This window comes from Protobothrops mucrosquamatus, unplaced genomic scaffold (genome assembly GCF_001527695.2).
Source record: "Protobothrops mucrosquamatus isolate PMUCROS unplaced genomic scaffold, P.Mucros_1.0 scaffold111, whole genome shotgun sequence".
NCBI classification, from domain to species: Eukaryota; Metazoa; Chordata; class Lepidosauria; order Squamata; family Viperidae; genus Protobothrops; species Protobothrops mucrosquamatus.
The window spans coordinates 92859-118708 of record NW_015386483.1 but is presented as its reverse complement, the minus strand read 5'-3'; the positions used below and the strand labels follow the sequence as shown (position 1 = coordinate 118708).

Sequence of the window (25850 nt, the reverse complement as noted above, 5' to 3'; positions counted from 1 at the left end):
GCCACTGCTTCCCGTCCTACTCCCCCTTCCCGCCCATTCGGCACCATCTGCCTTTCGTTCTCTCTCTCTCTCTCCTCACCTGGAGAGAGAGAGAGAGAGAGAGAGAGAGAGGAAAGAGAGAGAGAGAGAAAGAAAGAGAGGAAAGAGAGAAAGAGAGGAAAGAGAAAGAGGAAAGAGAGAGAGAAAGATAGAGGAAAAAGAGAGAAAGAGAGAGGAAAGAGAGAAAGAGGAAAGAGAAAGAGAGAGAGAAGAGAGAGAGGAAAGAGAAAGAGAGAGGAAAGAGAAAGAGGGAGGAAAGAGAGAGGAAAAAAAGAAAGGGGGGAAAGGAAAGAGAGAAAGGGGGAGAGGAAAGAGAGAAAAAGAGAGGAAAGAGGGAAAGAGAGAGAAAAGAGGAAGAGAGGGAGAGGGAGAGGAAAGAGAGAGGAAAGAGAAAGGAAAGAGAGACCCTTTTGACATCTAAAATGAAGATAACACACTGCATATATCCTTTTTTACCTTTATTTTATATATATACACACACAAACATATATATATATATATATATATATATATATATATATATATATATATATATATATATATATACACATATACATACATACATACATACATACATACATACATAATATATATATTAAAGGTAAAAAAGGATATATGCAGTGTTATCTTCGTTTTAGATATCAAATGGGTTTTGCGGCTCCCAGTGTCTTGTTTTCGGTGGGAAACGTGTCCAAGTGGCTCTTTGAGTGTTTTGGGTTGCCTACCCTTGAACTAGGACAGTGGTGGCGAACCTATGGCACGGGTGCCAGAGGCGGCACTCAGAGCCCTCTCTGTGGGCACACGCGCCGTTGCCCCAGTCCTAGCCCTTCCGCTGGGTTTTATAAAACCTTTTCGCTTTAGGCCTCCACCGCCGTGTGCAAAAAAAAAAAAAAAGGTTCAATCAATCAGTCAATTTCAACTTCTCGCGGGGAAAAAAAAGATCTTGCAAAGTTGGAATTGATTGAACTTTTTAGTCCCACCCAGTCTGCCGTTACCACCGCAGCCACGCCCACCCAATGGGCCACACCCACCTGGCACCCGACGATGCATAAATGGGTTTTGGGTTGCAGTTTGGGCACTCGGTCTCTAAAAGGTTCGCCATCACTGAACTAGGAGATGGTGTAATTGGGTAGCAGGGAGGGGTGCAAAATTCCTGCCAATTCGCCTTCGCTGCAGACAACTTGCATGTGCAAAGTTTGCCGGCCGGGTGTTTTGGCGCGCTCAGCAGCAATTCCTATTGGCTTTCAAAAGCCAATAGGGGGAGTAGCACAGCTAATGCAAAAGTTGAAAAAAAACATCAAAAAAAGGTGCCGGAACGCCGTTCTGAGCATTCTATGACAAAAAAAGCCCTGCAGATTATTCTTCAAATATCGAAAAGGAGGACATGTAGGAGGACACTTTTTGAGGGAGGACAGAACTCACAAAAGGAGGACTGCCCTCCCTAAAGGAGGATGGTTGGTCACCTTAATACTATGCCCTATTATAAAGAAGCTAGGACACTTTCTTTCTGAGAAGTATTGGTTACTTCCCAAATCCAATTAGACAAGTCTTCCTTTTTCAATGTAACAAACCACAAGCGTTAAAAAGCATGTCCCCAGATTACAATTGTACTTATCTAAGCACCAAATCTTAAGGTTCAAAACTTGTCAATCAATACCAAATTAAAAACCTGTAAAGACAGACTAAAGCAAAAAGATTTCTAAGTTAAAACAGAGGTGAATGATTTTTTGTTTGCTAATCATGAATTTAAGCCTCTATAGATAGAGCAGAGTTTGAGAAACCTGATCCAACAGCTGGAAAGCCTCTACTAGTCACCTACTTTAAGGATGTAAAATAGCAGAAAATAGTGTCTTTATTGCTATAACTATCAGAACAGGTTTAGTAATCTTTCCCTAAGAATCAATCAGATGCAGAAGTTTATATTATTCCTGCTCCAAAATTCATTGTTTCCTATCTCGAAGTTTCCAAAGCACAATGCTCAAAAGGATGATTTATAAAATGCATAGTTGATAAGGGCTCATTAGATTAAACTATTAATAGGGCTATTACTCATGGTAGGGACCTGAAATACATTATGGTTCAGATAACACTGATAACACATGAAAAATAGTTTGAAACTCATCAAACTCATCAAATATTCAGCCTTATTGTTTCCTATTAGGGACATTCATCAAGCCAAGACCATGGCAGCAACATTTGATGGCATTGTTTCTTTTTTCTTCCACCAATTGGCATGAGGGGGAGCTAATTAGATTTTCAGGCATCACTAGGCTTTTTGACAGAATGATCATTTTGGATTATGTTCAACAATTAAAATCACATTGCAAAAAGTGGATTAGGTACAAAAAGTAGCATTGTTCTCATAATATACAAGACATTGCAATTCTTTGGTTATCTTATCATAGCCAAGATCCTGACTGGAATGTATTGTAAGGTCACTGGCCCTTAGCAAAACTTGAGAAATCATAAAAATCCAATCATGAAAACTCAAGCAGAGGCTTCTTAAAGGTATAGCACTTTATTTTCGATCGAAATAAGTCCTGGGTGGGAACACAATCTGAACACTGGCAGCAGTTGCATTCAGAAGTGCCATATCTTAGAAAGTTAGTAGCATTGCTTTATAAACTTTGTTAGCCAATGAAAATCAGTCAACAGAGTTATTACAATCTAAGGAAGACATCAATCATTCCTGTACACTCCCTTATTCCCTCCTTCAGTACATCATATCTGTGTACATGTTTCCTACTCTTGCATGAAATTTAACCCTGACACAAACACTGATTACAAAAGCAACATAGCAATAGTTAGGCAAAGCTACATAATTTGTTTCTTTTTCTAGTTCCAGTTCCAGAACCCTACAATGATATAGTGGACATGGAACTGTCTCAGGACTGGGGAAAGTCAGGTATCATTATCAGCCATAAAATTCATTGGGCAATTCTGATGAGTTACTCTCTCATACCTCAAGCTTTAAAATCTTATAAGTCAGAGTAAAAAATTCAATAAATAAATTAAAAATAAATCAATCAATAAAATAGCTAATCCAGAAGCACCAATTTAGTATTATTTGTAGACAGGGATATGGCAAAATATTTTCATAATTTCTAATGGAAGGTACTTTATGGTTTAAGGCAATCTGTACTTATTTTCAACTGAAATCCTTGTAAGAATATAAAGCTGAAACACAAAACACATCCAACTCCAATCATTTTCCTAAGAACAAAATACTGGGACAGAGGGCTCCATCATAGATCCAAAGGTTTTGATTGCCACAAACCAGGTAGTAAACACAATTTAATCTGGCAGAGCAACCGTGTTTAACTACAGAACAGATTTAGCAAATAAGGCTCATTAGACAAATTATTATTTAGTATGAATCTATATTACAAAATTCATTCTCTATTCTAAGCTGCTGTTCTGCTACTTTAAGTAATCGGATTTTCTTATATGTTCTACCAAATTCCACAGCTCTCCTTATTTAGAAGCTTTTCATTCATGATCCTCCTATGGATGGCTAAATAACTCACAAAAGGGTGCTGATTTTTTTCTGTCTTGTTTGCAAAAAATCTCTTTCTTTATACTTTTAGATACCTAGACAGGCTTTGGAATATTTCAGGGTGTTCGAATGTCTCTGCGTAAGGAGTTCTCGTCTATTGTCTACTCTTTGCGTTTTCTTTCCCCTTGCTGATCCTGATTATCTTGATCTAAAATGATTTTGGAGACGATCATTTTCGGTTGCGGAGAGGCAGGAGGCAAAAACTCTGTTTTGCAGCCTCGGAGTTTGTTAATAAATGCCGTAGCGGCAACAGCGACGGCCTGACCTGTCTCGGAAAAGGGAGACGGGAGGATATCCATCGGAAATGGGGAATTAGAGAATACCCCCGAGCCCCAGAGGATTCCCTTGTCTGCCCCTCCCAGGTGTGCCGCAGGAAGAATAGGCCTCCTATATTTTCTTGCCAAATTTCCAGTAAACTGCCCCATCATTGGGAGGGTGTGGTGTTTCTCTACCTCTTGACCCGAGAATGGGGTGGGAACAAATTATTATTTATACGTGCGTCCCCACACATTGAAAGCTGGCTGGATTTAAGACCGTAATGAAGATAAACGACAAACAATAGTCTCACATTGGTCCTGTCATCTTGCAGATTGACTAGGACTTGCGCTAACTGTTTAATCCTTAACTGCTAAGGATTTTAGATATTCATCCTATTTTGGTTTTCCCTCCGCGATGAGGCGTGTCGCATTTTCAACCTTCCCTGGGAGATAACTTCACCACCTGCCGAACCCCCCCCCCCCCCATTCCCCTTAATTTTTGGCTGGTATACAACAGCCGCTGTCTTTCTAGGCGCTGGTAGCAGCTGCCGTTTTGCGACCTCTAAAGCGCGTTGCTGTTATTATCCCTGGCTGGGGAGTTTGTCCTGCTTGGCTCGCCGTTCGAAGGTGGGAGGACAGGGGGCAGGCTGAGATGGGAGAGGGCATGTCCAAACGATTGAAGGTGCAATTGGGAAGTGAAGCGGAGATGGAGGAAAGGGCGTTCAACAACCCATATCCAGATTATCAGCCTTATGGAAGCACCGCCTCGGCCAGCACTACTTTGCCTACCCCCAGCGACTCGGAAGACAATCGATGCAGTTCGGCTTCGCCCCAAAGAGACGACTCCCTCCCCTTCGAAAGCGACGGGCAGGTAAGCTAGATGCAGGCCTGGAGGCGACTAAATTAAGAACTCGAAGCCGGCGTTCCAGAATACAGTTGGTTTCCAGTAACCTGGAACGCAAATCTGAATATCTTGTGAGGCTCGGATAGATTCATTGTTTTGAACGTTGGTTCTTCACCCATCCCACAGGCAGGTCTGTCCTGACATCCCCGTTTCAAAAAGCCAGCCAGGAGGGTTGGATTGCGGTATTTCGTATCCTAAGCCTTCTGGGGGACCGGATGGAGTCTATCCTGAGGAAAGGGCATCTTTTGGTGTCTGGGCGTTCCGTCATGGCAGATAGCAGATGTCTATGTTTATTTTTCCTTCTAAGTTCTCGGTTAGCGTTTGTGTCTTCTCTCTCCCTCTTTTAGGTCCCTCGCGTTAATACTAGGCTCCTTCCCCTCCAGGCCTTTCTCCACACCCAAGCGTGTGGAAGAACTTGGAACGCGAGCTAATCAAAGCTCCGTAAATGTCAGAAACTGGATAGAAGGCTGCTTCTTTGTCTGTAGGAGTGTAAAAAGAGTATGTCAGTGATGCTAGCTATCATATATTAATTACCAGATTGGTGGAAAATATAATGGGATGATTTCCCACATGCTCATTGAATATAGAAATTCCCTCCCTCTTTAATAATTATTTTTGTATCTCCACTTTCAACCTCATATACTGAAATTGCTGTAATGTCAATGGAGGAGTGGAGTTCCATTCTATGAGCCTCGTCTGATTTTTCAGATTTTTAGGAAGATGTGTGGGAACTCCTATTCAAGCCTGCTGGGTGATTTTGGGCCTGTCACTGTCTACCAACCCAACCCAACCACCTTGCAAGGCTGTGTGAAAATAGGAGTCAGGAGCATTAGATATATAAGCAATGTTGAGGTGACAAAAAAAACTAAGGATAAAAATCTAAGAAATAAATATGGTGGAAGTATAAATTGAGGAACTTGTCATATGAAGTGATAGATCACCACCATTAATATTCCAATATCTTAGCAAATAGATCTGAAGGAAATATTTGATATTTCTTGAGCTTTTGTGAATTTTTTCAAAGGAGCATAAAACCTGCATTTTGATCAATTATTGAGAATTATCCCAGTCTGTCTATCCATCAGAACTAATTTCTATAGATTTTCTTTCACGGGACATAAATACTGAATCAGTATATATTGGAAGTATAATTTAGTATGTTCTAATTAGCAATCTTCTTTAACAATGGGGGGAAGTGTTAAGATCTCTGGTAATCTGGCAACAATTTTCCCATGTTCTGAAATAGAATTTGCTTATTTGAGCCAGTTCAACTTAACAAATCATAGAAAGGTTATTTATGCAAAAGAAAGCTTTGGGAGAATGATTGTAGAATGGACTGACATCTTTAAGCAGATGACAGGAAAATCCAAATTATACCTTGGTAATCTGTACTCAGAAATAAGCCTTACTGGCTCCTGTAGGATTTACTTTAAGAAGTGTGGCTATCTGCCCATTGACATATTCTCTGGTTCTAAACCTGAAATAAGCAACCTACAGCTCTCTTTTGGTAGCTCCTTGAATCTTCCAGGATTATAGTAACAAAATTCAGGGTCCAACCAACTAATGATGTTTGGCAAGTTATTAACTAATGCACTCACCTTGCTAATCCCACCACATGCCTTAGATTTGTATTTTAAGCAAACTTGTCTAGGAATGAACAGGAAAAAAATAAGCAAACAAAACAAAAAAAGTAGAAATCCAATTCCCGTTTCCATGACTATCACTATAAAATTAAAATACTTTTGTTACCTATTTTGCTCAATAAGAGTTGAAATATGTGCTGCCCAGGCGAGTTCACAGTTCAGTACATAGTTATTTAGGTAAGAATATAAAGCTGATGTTTAAGCTTTCAATGCCTTGTCTCAGGCATTTATTTCAGCCTTGCAAAAAAATTAATAAATTGATACTTTCCCAATGTGCTAATTCTGGCTTCCAAAACCTCTCCTCATTTTTCTTTTAAGTCTCTTTTTCATATAGTGAATTTTTCTCTTTAGAGTATAAACCTTTTGCCTTTTTTTCTTGCCCCAAAGACCAGAATATTGTCTCAAGATAATTTAGTTGCTTTTTTCTCAGCAAGGCAAGGATTGACAACCTGTGTGAACAATTATTAATGACATGCCCCATCCCCAAACATGCTGTTTATATAATAATACTTGTTTTTCATTGTCAATCACAAAGAATCAGATTCAGAATAACCTTAAACTCTCTGAATGTCTAATATTGCTACTTGCTGTTGAACGCAAAGTGAAATTGAGAACTGAGTACCTTATAGGCTGCCATATATGGATATCTGGCTGTCACTTGGTAGTTCACAAATCTGAAATGCTTGTATCCTGAATTGTTTCCAGGATACAGAATTGACACTAATACAGCATCACTGGCAGCTGCCAAATCTGCCAAGCTGCAATATCTTTCTTTCGAGCAAAAACAATGTCACTGGATCTCCATTGGGGTTTTGTGAAAAATTAAAATGGTACTGATTGCAAGGCCAGATGTTCCCCAGAAAGGATTCCTCCAACTTGGAGACATCCTATGAGTGAACTTCCCACAAAGCAGAACTGCAATCTTTCTGCTTCCTAATTGCATCAAAATAGAACTTTCACTTTTCTATCCCTAAGGAGAGGTGAAAAGTTCTATTTTGATGCAGTAGAGAAAGGCAGACAAAGGTTTTAGCTAAAAGAAATCTGAATGTTATATTTTAAAAATCTAAAATATGTATTTTAAATATGAACTGTAGATAAGAAAAAGAAAAAACTATCATGTCAGACTTCCCAATTCATTCGTCTCTGAAATCTACAGCTCCTACCATGAGTGCTTATGTACAGTTCACATCTACAAGTGGATTTGTTGCTTTTGGTCTCATACCCTATTTGTCTCATCCCAACTTTCCATTTCTGCATCTATATATTTTCTCCAAATCAATGTCTATATTCAAATTAATAAGCAAATGATATGCACAATAAGTGCTGCTTGTCATTTTGATTCTGTAATGTCATGGCCATTATCACCGAATCATAATATTTTGTCAAGTATAAATTGAGTTCCTGAGTTATGACAGATGCTTTGCAGAGCATAATCAGCAGTTGCCTTCGGTTGTCAGGTTATAGAGGAAGATTTTTAACCAAGATCTAGGACTAAAATAGACTTTGCATAGTTGAACTGTGAGTATTAAAAATTAATTCACTAAGTATATGTACCCTCATATTTTGAACAGCATGCTCCATATAATTACGATTTAGTTTAGAGTCTAACTGGTTCTTTAGAAGTGAGTTTAAGACTAATGATAATTAATGGCAAACATTAGCTTGAGGGAATAGTTAATTGGGACAACTTCAGATGATTTAGTGATGTTTAGTTATTTGGCATACACTTAGGATTTCTCTTGCTTTTTATTTATATTGAAGACTCAGAGTTACTGTTTTGGTAAATCACGTATTATGGTCCCCAAAAGACCATTTTTACAAACTGTCAGAAATCTTTGCTGTAATTGATATAATAAGCAGGGAAAAAATGGCCCTTTTTGCTTGAACTGTATGCACTAATTTAAATGTTTGGAGTTAACATAATATACTGTATTTTTCGCTCTATAAGACGCACTTTTCCCCCCCCAAAAAGATGGGGGAAAATGTCTGTGCGTCTTATGGAGCAAATGTCGCAGTCCGCCATTTTTTTTACCCTTTTCCTTAGCTGTGCTACTCCCTCTCCCTCGGCTGGCAGGATGCAGGTAACCCCTCCCCCCTGTCCTGCCGCCTCCCACAGCGCCGCTCCGCATCCCGTGCCTCTGTGCCTCAAGCCCCCGTGTCACAGAACTGCTGGCGTTATGCTTGGATGGAAGACTTTTTCTTTTACAAATGGGGCGGGTGGGCCTGACATTCGTGGGCAGGCAGGACCCCGCCCGCCGAGTCGCCGCCTCCCCATCGCCCTCCGCCAGCCGGCTCCATTGCCAGACCTCCCAGCTGACAAGCGCAGGAGTTCGGCGCTGCGGCAGCCTCCCCTCCGCCCTCCGCACTGGCCAAAGCTTTGCCTGATGTTCCAGCTGACCGGCGCAGGTCCAGGAGTCGTCAGCCTGCCCACCCCCCTTTCTTATTATATAGGTCAACCGCTTGTCCTCCTCCCACCCCCATTATAAAATGACCAGGTTGTAGCCACAACGTGGTTCTGTCCTTTGAGCGAGCCCGCGACAAACACGATGGAATCAGGCTCCTCAAGTCGTTTTGTTCATTTTCCAGGGTGGGTCATGAGATCAGCAGCCCAAAACTGCAATCATTTCGCTCCGGGTAAAACCGCCCCAGAGTTTCTTCCTCGGCTTCAGCGCTAAGAAACAGGCCGCTTTGTCGCCCATCCGAAAATCGAAAGGAGCCGAAGCTGCGAGGAGAGCCTGTGGCGCAAGCAGCCCAAGGCACCCCTCCCCGTTTCCTCTGCTCTTGCCAAGCGGGCAGGCCTTCCCCCCATCCAAAGAACGGCTGGGTGGGGTCGGGTGGTGGCGGCGCTGCTTCCTTCGCCGGGAGCTTTTCGGGGAGTGCTTGAGCAGCGGCTGAGGAGCAGCGGGGTGAGGTGGAGCCGGGGCTCGGACGGCCAAAGCAGCGCCGTTTCTCCCCGGGGTCCAAAAGGTGAGGCACCGGCTTTAGAGTGGAAAGAGGGAAGCCTCGAACGCGTGGACTTGCATCCACACGTGCCTGCGCCAACTGATCAAGAGCTCGGCTTGGGCTGCACCCTTTCTCCTCTGAGCTTTAGGGAGCGTAAGGTTTGGTAGGCTTGCCTAGGAGCCGCCGTTAGCTTGTGCTAATATTAAAGTGGGGCGCGTTTTGCTTCTCCACGTTTGGGAATGTGGGAAGTGAGGAGAGTCGCAATGGATTGCGAGGAGGTCAGTTGCTGTTGAAGCGAGACTGTCCCTAAAGTGTAGCGTGCAGAAAAGGGAATTACCGTACACGTGACCAAACAAGGCAAAGCCTGCTTTTGGTTAAGAAAACGTGCAAAGACTGTGACAGCTAAGCAGAACTTAATGTTCAACCCTGAGCTACAAATATTCTCTTCTTTCGGTGCTTTTAAGAAATGCAATGCATTTTCTGTATGTGCTTTCTAGTAATATTGAATACACCAAAACATTTTTACCCAAGATTTAATCTATGCTTTGTTTATAATGGAATAGTTTTCAACTGTGTTTATAGTATCCTGAAACAAATTAGTGCTGTGTGTAAACCCAAACCATGTGATCAGTGGTCAAATGGGTTGTATGAAAATTGGGTTGAGTACAGTAAACCATGACTGAATTAACTATAAGTGTGTTATGTGAAGGCAATCTTATATCATCCTTGGGTATCTGTCAGTTCTGTGACATGGGGGCTTGAGGCACAGAGGCACGGGATGCGGAGCGGCGCCGTGGGAGGTGGCAGAACAGGGGGGAGGGGTTACCTGCATCCTGCCAGCCGACCTCTGGAAGCCTGCCTGAAGGAAGAATTTTAGGGTGTGTGGAAAGGGAGACAGACTGAGGACTATATTAAGATCATAAATGGCTGCTTAAGGAGACTGGAAGGGAGGAGAATTCGGGGTGGAGCAGATAACACGGGGGGGAGGCATTAGGAAATAAGCAAAAGGGCTGTCAATATCATGGGCTGATCTATGCAAGACGGTGCATTGTACATAGAGACTGTGTGTGTGTGTGTGTGTCCTATGTGCTCTGCATGCAAACATCGCCCATCAAAGGTAGAAGTCACTGACTTTTTGCTGGAATCCTGAGTCCCTGCACAGAGATTTTTTTTCCCTCCCCAGTAAGGAATCGTGAATATTGATTCTCTTTTAAAGGACAAAAAGGCACATTTAGGGATTCTGCTTGGATGGGGTAAAATTAGATTCTTTAAGAACTGAGTTAGATCTTGTTGATGGATTCCCAGATCTGTTGTGTTTTGGGACTGTGAGTTCTAGTCCTGTCTTAGGCATGAATGCTGCCTAGGTGAACTTATTTTTTTTCTTGTTTTCCTCGTCTAAAAACCAGTATGTGCGTCTTATGGTCAGGTGCGTCTTATAGAGCGAAAAATACGGTATGTGTTATTTAAAAATCTACAGTTCCAAGATTATGCCAAGGTATTGATATCAAATAATGAAGCCCACATTCCAGCTGAGTATATGTACCGTATTTACAATGATATCATGGCTAATGGTATGAAAAACCATTGAGAAATCCATGACAATCTACAGAACCACATACTTAAGGGATTTCTTCCTAGAGAATAACTAAAGGCAGGAATTTAAATAGATTTGAAAATGAATCCGTTTTTTTTAAAGTAACAAAATTTGCTAAGAAAGGAAATATTAGCCAGTGGCCCATAATTGTAATATTGTCAAATTGTAGGCTAGTTCTTCTTCACAAAATACTAGAACTCTTCTAAAGAAATCATACCTTCTTGGAAATCTTATGGATGCAGATGGATATTTTTTCTTTATTAGATGAATAAATCATCCCTTCAAAATATTGTGTGATGGATTGGCTGGTTTCAGCCCATTATTTTCTGCATATTTTCACATTCCAGTGGCTAAAATTCAACTTAGTAAGTTGACAGATTTGTTGGACTCCTCTATAAAAATATTGCATTGACTATGTAGCCCAAATAATGGTCGATATTTTATAATACAAACCTAAATCTTAATATAATGTTTGTGTACTTGTCTTGTGCACTGCTATTAGGTTGTATCACTTCCTGCTAATATTCCTGCTCTATTGAGTTATGGTAGAGAGCAAATATGTTTAAACTAGCAACATGCATTGTTGCCAACTAAGAAAGAACAGCCACCATCATTCAGGATCACTAGCCACAAAAGGGTGTACAGGTAGTCCTCAATTTACAACTGTTCATTTAGTGACAGTTCAAAGTAATAACTGAAAAAAATTATAACTGACCGTTATGACCATTTTTCACACTTGCAACTATTGCAGCATCCCCATGGTCACATGATCAAAATTTGGATGCTTGAGAACTGGTTCATATTTACGACATTGCAGTGTCCCGGAGTCACGTAATCAGTTTTTGCAATCTTCTGACAAGCAAATCAGATTCACTTAGTAACTTAGCAACTATAATTATTCACTTAACAACTGTGGCAAGAAAGGTCATAAAATGGGGCAAAATACATTTAACAATGTCTCACTTAGCAACATAAACATATGTAGTTGCTTCTTGTCTTCTTCCTCATCTAGCTATGAACAATTGGTCGGGTGAAATCCATTGTTAAGGCTAAATTACAAAATTCTTGTTTCAAAGAGAAGTTGAAAAACAAAGGAAATTGGAATGAAACCCTACTGAAAGCATGCAATCATATAGCAAGAAATAATAAATGGGTGCCATTTATTTTTCTCTTAGCTGCCATAACAATCCTTATAAAGTTAAAAAAAAAAAGGATGATTGAAGCAGAGTCAGAGAAGTTGTTGAAAGTTTTACTTCGCCAGAGTAATTAAAAGTCATTATGAAACACTAAGTCTCAAAGTTGCTGGGTCTCTTATATTCCTTTGAATGCTAAACAAACATGCTGACTGAGCTCATATATAATGCTAAATCTTAATATGGTTTTACTGATTTCACTTTGATTTTTGTGTAATTAGGAAGGTGTAACAGTTCAGGATCAAAATGGTTAAATACAAAATATGTGTTCCAAATTCAGAACTGTCTTTGGGACATACTGAAATGTACTGTTCTTGAAGGAGGAGTATTGTAATTCCTGTTTTGTAGTCAAAATGCTGCATTTCAAACTGGAATATTTCCAGTAAGGTTTGAACAATTCAGATGAAATAACCCATTCCATCCAAAGCAGAAACTTTTGAGAGTTAAAATGTTTCAGTCCCCAAACATTTTACAACCCCCCAATGTTTATACATTACATTGTAATGTGATTTATTGCTTAAATATGATTATGTAAATGTAATTTATTGTTTAAGATTTGTGTGTTTTATTCACGAAGCTTTAATTTGTTATCTGAATCAGACCTTTCTCTGTGCACATAATATGTCTTAAACATTTCTAGCCTTATTTTTTGCAGATCAGCTCATATTTTAATAAGAAAATTACAACTAAAATTAAAGACTTATTGCAGCAAATGGAAGAAGGATTAAAAACAGCAGATCCTCATGATTGCTCTGCATATACTGGCTGGACAGGTGAGATACCTGAACTCTTTGATAGTTGATTTGGAAATGAAGTCATAAGACCTTCATTATATATGAAGCACTAGATTTTACATTCAAGTTGCATTCTGTTAATATTCCAATTGTTGATAATGTTTTGTCTCCCCTTTCATGAATACATCTGTAGCAGATTTAATAGTATTGTGAAGAAGGTACAGAACACAATAACACGAGTTGGAAGGGACCTTGGAGGTCTTCTACTCCACCGCCCTCTCAGGCATGAAACTCTATACCATTTCAAACAAATGGTTGTCCAATCTCTTCTTAAAACCTCCATTGATGGAGCACCCACTATTTCTGGAAGCAAGACATTCCACTGATTAATTGTTCTCACTGTCAGGAAATTTATTCTTAGTTCAAGATTGGTGCCCTCTTTGATGTGTTTCCATCCATTGCTTCTTGTCCTGCCCTCAGATGCTTCAGAGAATAGATTGACCCTCTCTTTTTTGTGGCAGCCCCTCAAATAGTGGAAAACTGCTATCATGTCACCCCAGATCCATTTTTTCACTAGGCTAGACATACCCAATTCCTGCAATTTTTCATCATATGTTTTAGCTTCCATCTCCTAATCATCTCTGTTGCTATTCTCTGCACTCTTTCTAGGACCGCGAACCTATAGCACGCAGAGCCCTCTCTGTGGGCACACGCGCCATCGCCCCAGTCCTAGGCCTTCAGCTGGGTTTTATAAAATGTTTTTGCTTTAGGCCTCCACCACCATGTGCAAAAAAAAAAGGTTCAATCAATCAATCAATTTCAACTTCTCACGGGAAAAAAAAAGATCTCGCAAAGTTGGAATTGATTGATTGAACTTTTTAGTCCCACCCCAGTCTGCCGTTACCACCGCAGCCACGCCCACCCAATGGGCCACACACACCCAATGGGCCACGCCCACCCAGCATCTGACGATACATTAGTGGGTTTTGGCTTGCAGCTTGGGCACTCGTTTTCTAAAAGGTTCGCCATCACTGGTCTAGGATCTCAAATCTTTTTATATCATGGTAACGAAATATATAAATCATGTGTTAAAAAAATCATGTGTTAAAAAAATTAAGGCAGAAAAGTTTCAGCCATGTTGAATCTGGTTTGGTTTGGCATACATCCTCCATCTTCTCTTTAGTTCACTTCAGAAGATCAGATGTTTAGATTTTTTTATAAAATGTCTGATCACATAGAGAAAGGAATTCTTCCTTCTTTTAATGCAGGCTTGAAATACATTTAGTCATGGAGACACAATTTTCTCTGGGTCTGTGAGAATGCTATAAGGAGTCCAGATGAAATATTTAAAGAATGTAAAATATTTAAATTAATTTCGTCTATAATCTGTCCGGTTTTAGCACATTTATAATCCCCTTTTCCCCTCACCCTGATGGATTCCCTATCTTAAAACAAAGTCAGAAATGACTTTGAGTAAAACTCCTCCCCAAAATGACTGTTGAAGTGTAAGAGGATTTTTTTCTCTTATGTTCCGTTATTTTTGCTGCCAGAGCTGGTTCTTTGGCAGTCTTGGCCCCTGGATTTGAAAAGGGGCCCTTAAGATTGACCCTAGATGACTTTTGGATGGTTGTGGACCCACCTGGGAGGGGAAATCGTTTAGATTGCAGCTCCCTGTGGAAGCAGTTGAAAAGTCAATAGACATTGCCATCCTCTGACCAGCAGCACGTTATCATAAGCATGCCTGGAATTTTTAAGTTTACTTTTTGAACTTTTGCTTTTGTTTATATCTTCAAAGGTTAATTGGATGGCTGAATGCTGATTTATTTCAACCTCTGCTGATTCTTTCTGTTTTGACTTTCTTTCCTTGGTTTAGTTGATTGCTCTCTTCAATTCTTTTGCTCTCTTCTCTGTATGGAAACATAGCACATGACTTTGGATTTGTATTTTATTAACTTTCAAACTTTTTGGATCAAAATACTCAGAAAATATCTCCCTGGCTCCTACTTTCCTGTTCTTTCTCTGCTTTGAGCAATAGTGGATCGATCGTATTACACTGAGAAGGAGGAGGCTGATACCCAAGGAGGAAAACAGAGTCTGGCCAGCAAGATGCAGTCTTTAGTTGATTTCTTTTCAAAAAGGTTTGATCAACTTATAAAATACATGCAAGACATTTTTAAAAAAAACAAACATTAAACATTTCAAATCAGTGGAACAACTTGCCTCCAGAAATTGTGAATGCTCCAATACCGGAAGTTTTTAAGAAGAGACTGACAGCCATTTGTCTGAAATGGTATAGGGTTCCCTGCGTGAGCAGGGTGTTGGACTAGAAGACCTCCAAGGTCCCTTCCAACTCTATTATTAATATTATAAATCTACAAGAAGAATTTGTTTTCAAAGCAGCAGATTCATCAGGAAGAAATATAGAGCAAACTAAAACAAACAAAAAAGAATCTACAGATTCATTCTCTGAGAGGCAGAGATGGCAAGACAGAGTTGTTGAAGTTTTGGAGAGTCAGGAGGGGGATTAGGGAAAAGTACATGCATACCTATATGTGTGTCTCTTAGAGGCAATGCTTAATGAATTGCAGAATGTGGAATGTATTACCCTGAAATGTATTATCCAAGGCTTGAATGTTCTGTACAACTTCTCCCCGGGACTGGCCAACTAGAATATAAGATAGCAAAATAAATATGGAAGAATTGATGTTGGGAATGGAATGCAATTTATGGGCACAGTATATGCATTGCTTGCAGGAGAAAGTGTACATAGAGGTACAAGATAGCATACATAGTTTTTCAGACCTTTAACTTTGGGTCCCTAGTTCTTCATTTAAAGCCTATTGCAATCAAAGTTTATGCAATTCATCCAAAATTTAACATTTATTTTTATCATGTTTTTAACTCCACAATATAGCTGAAAAGATTCCCAAAATAACTTAAAACCTAAAAGATCCTTAACAAAGAAAGGGAGGGGAAAGAAGAGATAAGAACAGAGTTAGGCAGTAATTTTTGATTTGGATAAATTGTAATAATGATCATCTGGGATAGAAACAGTTGAGGAGGAGTCCCCAAAACCGGATGCTCAAATCACTATTGGAGAGCTGTTTCTCCCTACTCTCTGTTCTACAGCGTTGTCCAGCGACTATTTCCAGGGATTAGCTCAGGGAGTGACCTGAAAAGCTGGTATTTTGATAAAGCACATTCACTTCTCTAATTTTGTCCCAAACAAAAGTTAAATTTGAAAGCAGATTATTATCCCACTCTATTATTAAAAGTGATCACTATCTTTCAGCTTGTTCCTCTTTAATGGCTTTGGAGGATGCAAAGTGTTCTAGACAGATGGCTCTGTAGGAGGAGAGGTGACAAAATTGTAGCATTCATGATTTGTTTGCTTTAAAAAAATGGAAACAGCCTAATGCTGGTGAAATGTAGCTTATTAAAAAATATTGCTGCCTTTCGCTTGCTTTTCTTTTTAGAAATGTAATAGAACAAAATTCTGATGCAGATAGTTCACTGCTAATTCATTCCTGAGTCATGAAAGAATTCAAACTTTTGCATACAGTAAGAAATAAAGAGGAATCGTACCAGTCTCCTAGGACAAGCCTTATTTTTGAACATGAACATTTAAATACAACACTCTGTTAAAATATTTTTGGAGCTTTATGTGAGTTAAATGTAAATCTATTCATATTACTTTTATTTTTGGAATTTATTTTTTTTCTACCCATTGTGTCCATCCTCTCCTTGGAGAAGCTCAGAATGATATATTACATGTTGTTACTCATCGTGCAGCTGTAGGTCTTGTGGGACAGGCAAGGACAACTGATAGTTAATTGAATTGGGAACCAATATTTTTGTAATAAAGGCCCATCACTTGTTCCACAGCACATAAAGCTTTTCTTTTTTAACCTGTTTAATAACCTAATAAGTGTTTTTGCATTTTAAATGTACCGTATTTTCCAGCGTATAAGACGACTTTCTAAATCCTGAAAATCTTCTCAAAAGTCAGGGGTCGTCTTATACGCCCAGTCGTCTTATACGCCGGAATATACAGTATCCATATAATGAACGCTTGGGAAGGGAAAATGCTCAAGGTTGCTTCTGGGAGTGGCGGGGGGGGAGATTGTTTTTATATACATCTATCCATAGATTTATATTGATAGTTTGCAACACCCCCCCCCCCCGCCGGAGAGTGATTGCATTAAGAAAAATCTGATGTTGCGGGCGGGGGAGAAGGAACTATCTGCTCTCCCCGCCACTTTCCCGGCTGCGCCACCACCTCGCGGCCTTGGCTCGCATCCCCTTTTGTTGCAAGCGACCAATCGATCCTCGCTACTCTTCTGCTGCCACCACCACCTCCTCCGCTCTTTCTCCAAAGGCTGAGCCCGCCCCCGCCAGCCAGCCAGCCAGCGAGAGAGGAGCGAGCCTCGGTGGGACAAGTACGCCTTCCCACGCCGCCTCGCCTCGACTCCGCTCGCCCAGCTGCCTCGCTCGAGGGCCAACTGGAGACCAGGAGGAAGGAGGACGGACCAGCATCCGAGGGGCCGGGCCGGAGCGGATCGGGCGGTGTCATAGGAGTCGGGCGGCTGGTTGCGCCCTCCCCTATTGTCTCCGCTCGGCTCGGGACTGGCTCGGACAGCCGTCGGTGCTATTTAAAGCTATTTTGCTTTAATTATGGTTGTTGAATAAACATCAGTACCTTCACACATGGGCTAAAGCCATAAGCCATGATTTGCAAACATCAGCTGGATATATGTAACCTACATTAAACCAGTCATAATGGTTTAGGGTAATAGAAGAATCTATTTATTCATATCCTGTTCTATGTATACCTCAGTTGAGTGGACAGGAATAATAGGGTTTTTTTTAATCTGTCCAAAAAGAAAGTAAAACATGGCTTAAGATGGGCTTGGTCTCACAAGCTGTCCTCCTGCTATTCAACTACCGTATTTTCAGCCGTGTAAGATGACTTTCTAAACCCTGAAAATCTTCTCAAAAGTCAGGGGTCGTCTTATACGCCCAGTCGTCTTATATGCCGGAATATACCGTATTTTAGTAAATAACATGATTTAGCAAAATGCATTATTTCTTAAATCGCTTCTCTTCAGTGTCACAAAAGACAGTGGTATCTTGGGTTAATTGGGTCTGGGAAGCTCGATGAGTACTAAAAATGAGTGCCAAACAAATCGCAACCTTTTGTGTAAGTTGGGAAGGACTTCCTGTCTGTTCCTTTTCCTATGTCAGCAATCTTCCCAGCATGACCAACTTCCTGTCTGTTCCCCATGGCCATCCCTCTTTTCCTATCACAGTACCAAACAAACTAGACACAAATATAGTTTTTCCCTATGCCATCACTCTGCTAAACACCTAATTCCCACAACACATATTTACCCACATAATAGGGCTGTACAGGTAATCCTTGACTTACAACAGTTCATTTAGTGACCGTTCAAAGTTGCAATGGCACTGAAAAAAGTGACTTATCATTTTTCACACTTGCAACCGTTGCAGCATCCCCATGGTCATTATCAAAATTCAGATGCTTCACAACTGGTTCATATTTGTGATCGCTGCAGTATCTTTCTTACGACTCTCTTACAAGCAAAGTCAATGGGGAAGCCAGTTTCACTTAACAACCATGATACTAACTTAACAACTGCAATGATTCACTTAACAACCATGGCAAGAAAGAACATAAAATGGCAAAATTCACTTAACAAATGTTCCACTTAGCAACAGAAATGTTGGGCTCAATTGTGTTCATAAGTCAAGGACTACCTGTATTGTCATTATCCTTATCTTCTCATCTTACGTATTATCTTCTCCTAATTGGTATCTTATGATTTATCATTTGTTTGTATTATGATTTATGACTCTATCTTTACAATCATGACTTATCACTTTGTTGTTTGTGTGTACACTAAGAGCTTATACAGCGCAGATATTCCTTGTCTGTCCAGTCACACTTGGCCAATAAATAATTATTCTTTTGTTCTGTTCCATTCCATTCCATTCCACTTTTGTGTCAAAATACATTGAGTACCAAATTCAATGGGTTTTGAAGCAGTCGAGAAAACAATTATTATTATACACAGCTCCATATAGTTAATAGTAGCATTTTTGGTCTATATGTTAAGCTATCTAAAGTATACCTGATTCATTTCATGGTATTGGGTCTATAACTCCCTAATCTTGATACTTCTGAAGGACACCAATTGAGAAATGTTGATCTAGAGTCATGGATCTGTCAGTGGATTAAAATAAAGTCTTCTTTGAGTCAAGGATTCTTGATAATTTTGTGCACATACTCAAGTAATTTTCTTGGCAGTAGCACAGAAGTGAATTATTATTTACAGGATATTTTTCAAATACTTGATCTAGTTTTATAGCCCAGGTACTCTTATTTTCTGAACAATTAAACAAGTACTGCCATCATTTGAAGCCAGTGCATCTTCTCACTTTGGATTTGATAGGCCTAATAGACAAAACGCACCAGGGACTGAAAACAAAACAGAGAAATAGGAATTCTGTTGAGATCCCTGAATATCTGAACAGCTTGAGTTCAAATGGTCCTCCTCTTTACAATGCTATCAGAAGGTGATCTTGGGATATATCTCTTTGACCTTCTTGGGAATTATCCTGTGAAATACTGCATGGTTGATCTTGTTCTTATTTAGTATCTATGAAAATTATACATTGATATGGAGCCAGCTCTACCAGTACATAATGATCCCCAGTTGCACTTCTTTCCTGAAAGTTCAAGATAGATTGTTTCAAGAGCTTCTATTGTACATGTTTTAGTTTTTAATAGTCTGATGCTGGAGAACAATCTAAAGATAAATTCAAACAAATCTGAGCTCTTGGTGATTATAGCAATAGCAATAGCACTTAGACCTACATACCACTTCACAGTGCTTTACAGCCCTCTATAAGCGGTTTACAGAATCAGCATATTGGCCCCAACATTCTAGGTCCTCATTTTACCGATCTCAGAAGGATGGAAGGCTGAGTCAACTTTAAGCCAGTGAGAACCGAACTGCTGGCAGTCAGCAGTCAGCAGAATTAGCCTGCAATACTGCATTCTAACCACTGCGTCACCACAGCTTTTATAGGTGCTCAATCCTCTTCTGGATGAAACTGAACTCTCTTGTAAGAAACCTATTTTGATCTGGGAGCCCCAATAGGGAGATTTTGATAAGTTTGGGCTAATAACCAATTGCATCCTTTTCTGAGGAAGATTGACATGATGTGGGTGACACATCCTGGATAACATCAAGTATGGCTTTCTACATTTCTATTGAAAATAATGTGGAATTTGCAACTGGCCCAGTATGTGGTAATCACAATATAACAGCATTGAAACAATTATGTGGATATTTTGCAAGACTGATTCAGGTTATTCTCTTAGTTTTTATTTAGAAAAATCCAACTCTTACAGTTTCCTACAAGAGGAGCAATAGAGAGTTACAGAGAGAAGGCAAAAAGAGGTCAAAGTAAAAAATTAAAAAAACTATAAGTAATTGTATTTATGTGATAGTTTAGTGGCAGGCCTGGCCCTTAACATAGGTTAAACTACTGGATTTAGATGTGTACATGAATGATGCCTCCAGTATATCAGATGTGGGATCAGAAATGTAGAGAAAACCACTGACTAAGTATTCCATCTTTCTTTCTGTGTGGCAATTTCAGGCATAGCCCTCTTGTATCTTCAGCTATATCGTGTGACAAAGGAGCCGACTCACCTACAGAGATCCCTGGATTATGTGAAGAGAATCCTACGTAATCTGAATGGAAGAAGAGTTACTTTTCTTTGTGGTGATGCTGGACCTCTAGCAGTGGGAGCAGTTGTGTATCACAAGATGAAAAATGATAGTGAATCCAAGGAATGTGTGGCCAAGTGAGTGACTGAGATTGACTAGGACAAAAAGACTAGGTTGACTAAATATTCCTTGGTATAAGACTGCCTTTTATCCGGCAGATGATTACTGGCAAGCAATCCCAGTTACCTCCCAGTAATCCCCCTATCAAATGATGATAGAGCACTTTGTCCTCATTGTCATTTTTTCTGTGCCAAATAATGACCTATTTTAATTTTGTGTGTGTGTCTTAATTTTTTTATTCTAATTGTTTAAAATATTATGGAAATTAATATTCTGATCTTGAGGCTTTTGGAAAGTCTTCCTGTCATTCAGCTACTTTGAAATTGACAACAGTCATGTTTGAAGAGTCATAAAGACCAAGTGTTTGATGTTTGCATTCTTTATGTTCTCTCTTGCTTCTACATTGGATGGTTGATTGGCTCATAGAGATTCCATCCTTCTATTGATGTTTATATTTAGAATTTTAATCAGTTGCCACCTAATCCATGCCTGGTGGGAGATTAATCTCTGCCACTACTTTTGCAAATGATATCTCTCATTTACATGGAACTTCTTCATGTCCTAATAATAAGGTTGGGGAGTTTTGTGAAACGTAAACAAAGAGTAATAAAGATAAGATTCCAAACATGCTTCATTGGAAATAAATGAGATTGGAATCAGTAGAGTTGTCTTCCAAAACATCTGGCTGCCAGGGGCATCTATGGGGGAGCTTCCAAAAACTCTAGAAACTCTGTCCACTTTTGCATGTATTACACCATCTATGACATTTTATGGGGACAATTTTGTTATAATTAGCTAGTTTTTCACCTCCCTACCCCCATCCCCCCAGGAATTTTCTAACACTGCTCTAGCCATTTCCAACTAGATATAACTCAAACACATTTGAAATGCAAGAGAATTTTCAGTGGAGGCCAGCTTTTGCTTACTCCGGTAATCATGTGAAGACTTACAAGAACACATCCCATAATTACATCTGAGATTTAATGTAAAAACTAGAGTTTTATTGCTTTTCTCAATTCTGGTTTGCACAGACTTTTGCAGCTCCAGAGAATAGTCCTTGCTTCAGAGTCTGATCTTCCAGATGAATTGCTTTATGGAAGATCTGGTTACCTGTATGCTTTGCTTTATCTGAATACTGAAATTGGTCCTGAGACAGTGCCACAGTCGGTAATCAAAGAGGTAAGGGAAATACAATCTTAATTCTGTAGATCTCCATTCAGCTGTTTTTGTATATAGGATTTGCTATCTTTGTATGTGGAATTTTAATTTCCAAAGAATAAACAAAAGTCTTTTCCAGTTGACATTTGTATCAATTTACATCATTTCCCTAATTGCCTAATTCAATTTGAATATTGTAAACACTTAAATTTAAAGGATACCACTTTCCCACAAATGGTCACTTAAATCCAATATTGTATGCTTTTCTTTCTTTCAGTGATATTCCAGAGATTTCAACTTGAATTAGCTGCTTTGGAAAGGAGGATATTTCTAGATGTTCATAGTGCTTTCTTTGGTTTTCCAGTTCCTCTCTCCTTTGTGTATGTCTCATCCAGCAGTTTGATTGTGCTGAACTGTGCCGCACCACCCAAATCTTTCTTTATCTTTTCCCAAATGTTTTATTTTAAAACCACAGCTCAGAAGCAATCAAGAGGGGAGTTGCTTTTCATTGTTTTAGGTTGGCTTAAGATACCAAATCTCTCATAGCCATCCACTTTGGACTTTTATTTTTAACTTTAAAGTATCTATTTTGCCTCTAAACTTTTGGAATTCCCAAATGGTCCAAAGCAATGCCCTCATGATATTGCTGTCCATGCCTGTGTACTCCCAAAAAAGGTAGAAGAGGGAGACAGATACAGTCCCTGGTGGCATGACTTCCCTCTTGCCCTGTTCTATTTTATAACTCACTTCACCCTCTTTCTGCCATTCTTCTTCTTTGTTACAATGGGTGTCTGGTTTTCTGTTGCAGTGCATTTTGGGGGTGCACAGTATCAAAGGTCATAATGTGTACCAAAGGATATAAAGTGGCTCATGGAAACGTCCACATTGCATTTTGAAACCTGGAAATACTCCCTATTAGTGTCAATGGTAATGGTGAAGTTAAATCAATAGTCTAACTTGATATCAGCTTTCAAGAGCAGAAAAGGAGAATGCTTAGTTTTCAGAAAATTAACCAAAAGGTCCCATGTATTACTGTTTTACTAGGGGACTTCTTAACCAAAGATGAATGAGCTTTGTTTTCCAGCATCTAGCCTTCTTGAAAACTTACAAAAACTAGTAATAACAAAATAAACCTTTCAGGAATTCTGAAATAGCCCAGAAAGGAAGGATATTAGTGAAAGTAAGAATGCTGTCTGAATAGGTAATGTATCGGCATTCCAGCAAGCTTAGATATTTTAGTATCCCCTCTAGCTTGGTGATAAAAGTGATTTTGTGGGTGATAAAATATTGCATTATATAGAAACAATGACATGATATCATAGGAAATCTCAAGTGCTGTATCCAAGGAACCTCTTAGAGAAAACAAGCACTGCAAGAACACGTTTGCATAATTTAGGGAAAATAATAATTAAATTAAAAGAATAGTGTACTTGTAGATTGTTCTTCTTTTTCCTCCTCTGCATTAGGTTGTAGAATCCATCATTCAGTCGGGGAAAAACTTTTCCAGAGAAGAACGAAAGACTGAACGGTGCCCGTTGCTGTACCAGTGGCACCGGAAACAGTATGTGGGGGCAGCCCATGGTGTGGCTGGGATTTACTATATGCTTATGCAGGTGATGTTCCATCTTCCAATAGAAGAGAATATATGTAGTTCAAGGTTGAATAGTTGAATCCTTGGTGTTCTTTGAGCATGGTTGTTTGCTCGCAGTTCCGATGTTTCATTACCCAACTAGGTAACATCATCAGTTCTTATGAGTATGGGGTTTGTCTCCTGTTTATTTACAATAGTTTCCCTGCCAATGTTGGTAGAAATGAGGTTTTCTTCGTGGTTTTTCCTTGATTAGCATATTGTTTTTCTGTGTGATTTTTTGACTGGTGTTAATCCAAACTTGGAGAACCCTCCAGACCAGACATGTCAAACACAAGACCCGCGGGCCAGATCCAGCCTGTGATTGGCCAATATTTGGCCCCTGGGATGCCCTGGAGACAGCGAGGGGCTGGCCCCCGCCGCCCTGGCCCCACCCAGCTCAGCAAACCCCAAGGCGCATACACAGGAGGCAATGAGTGCACGGGAGCCTGCTGTGAATACTGGGCTGGCCCTCCAGCAGCAGCACTGCGGCAGCACCAGCAGCACGTGGAGTCGGGGGGGGGGGGCATGTGTGGCAGACTGCGGGACACACCTACTCTGTCCCATCTCTTTTTGGTTGGAAAGCAGGTCGCCACTGGTCATCTCGGCCCTCTCGAGGGTCTTACTCTTGGCCCATGGGTGGAGCGCATTCCCCTCGCGCACCTCGGTACCTGCTGCAGCTGCCAGCCGATCGGACAGGTCCATTAGGCTGCCGCCCAGAGCTGCAGGCCACCCAGCACAAAGAAGGCAAAGCGGTCAGCTAGGAAGCCCCGAGTAGAGATGGTAGAGCACGCCCAGTGCCAGCAGGCAAAAGGCCACCCCGAGCAGGGAAAGCTGAATCCCCATCGGCGGCATGGCCGCCCAGGCCCAGCAGAGATGGGGGGAAGGCACGCAATCCTAGCTGGGACTAGGGGGCTATGGCACTGATGGAGCTCCGGCTTTTCCCACTCAGGGTAGCCTTTTGCTTGCTAGCCAGCTGTTTTGCCTCCTTTGTGCTGGGCGGGCCAGGTGCGCTGGGCGGCAGTGGCAGCCTAATGGCCCTGCACGAGCTGCTGGTGGCTCGAGGCGGGGCCAAGGTGCATCGGGTGCCTGAGGGGAACAGGCTCCACACGTGGGCCAAGCACAAAATCTGCGAGGGGATGGAGTAGGCGTGTCCAGTGGTCTGCATCACATGCCGCCCCCCTACTCCACCTACTGCTGGAGGGCTGGCCCAGTATTTGCAGCAGGCTGCGGTGTCCCAGAATGCGCCGGTCGAGGGGTCAGCATGCTGTGGCTGCTAATGGACACCATTGGCCCCGCACATAGAGGCCAGCCACCCCTGCCTCGCCTTGCCTTGCCCCGCAGCCCTGCCCCCTGCCTTGCCTCACCTCCATAGGATGAGCCTCCTGCCCATCGCCCCACCTGCCAGAGACCCCCTGGATCTCCCCCAACCCTGCCCGGCCCCCATAGGTTTCCCCCACGAGCAACATCGAGGTGGCCACGGCCACCCCAGCCACACCCACCCAGTCTGCCATGACCACTGCAGCCATGTCCACCCAATGGGCCACGGCCCCCTGGCTCCCCTAAGGACACCACAATGCTGATGCGGCCCTCAATGAAATTGAGTTTGATACCCCTGTTCCAGACCATCTTAAGTATCCCAAAAATCCTAGTAGTTGAAGAAAAAAAACAGGAATTATCTATAACAGAGTAAGGACTATAACAACCACTATGTAGGGCAGCCAAGAAGAAGATTAGCAGAGTACATCCAAGAACACTAAGTATCAGTCAGACAAAGAAAAATCCTTAATCTCACAATACATACAAACTCAGTTGTAATTTCAACTGGGATACTGTGAGTATCAAAGACCAAGCTAAACCCAAGAATGTTAGAAAATTCCTGAAGCATGGCAATTAGACAAATCAACTATCAAAGAAGACATAGAGATGAGCTACATTTGCACATCATTCAAAAAAGCCAATAGAATGCTAAGAAGAAAACAGAAAAACACAACATATCCTTGACAGCAATCTACATCAAATAACCAGAATGTCAGGACCACCTTCGTGCCCTGCCATTCTGTTAGAGCAGGGAGGAACATTGGCATATTTGTGATGCTTTTGCTTTGCTCTAGTGCTTGGGAATTAGGGACTGGGATTGTCTTCGGAGATGAAGTAGACTTCCAACCAGTTCCAGCCTTGTTCCAAGGCTGTCATGCCCTGAGAGTGATCTGTTATCTGCCTAGCACCTCAGCATCTCAAAACATGTTCATGGCATCATCTTGGCTGCCAGTGGATTGGTTGAGGGGTTGGGGCTTGGGGAAAACAAAAGAAGAGCTTTGT

The 25850-nt window shown here is 40.9% G+C and overlaps 1 protein-coding gene across 1 annotated transcript in view; it reads left to right on the top strand.

Annotated features, from left to right (window-relative positions):
* Positions 1-4504: 4504 nt before the first annotated feature.
* Positions 4505-25850, top strand: part of LANCL2 (LanC like 2) — a 33525-nt gene continuing 12179 nt past the window's right edge. The window contains exons 1-5 of the mRNA XM_015812797.1: positions 4505-4723; positions 12770-12902; positions 20553-20760; positions 21775-21922; positions 23368-23514. Coding sequence (XP_015668283.1) covers positions 4505-4723; positions 12770-12902; positions 20553-20760; positions 21775-21922; positions 23368-23514 — 855 coding nt within the window. The remainder of the gene's footprint in view (positions 4724-12769; positions 12903-20552; positions 20761-21774; positions 21923-23367; positions 23515-25850) is intronic.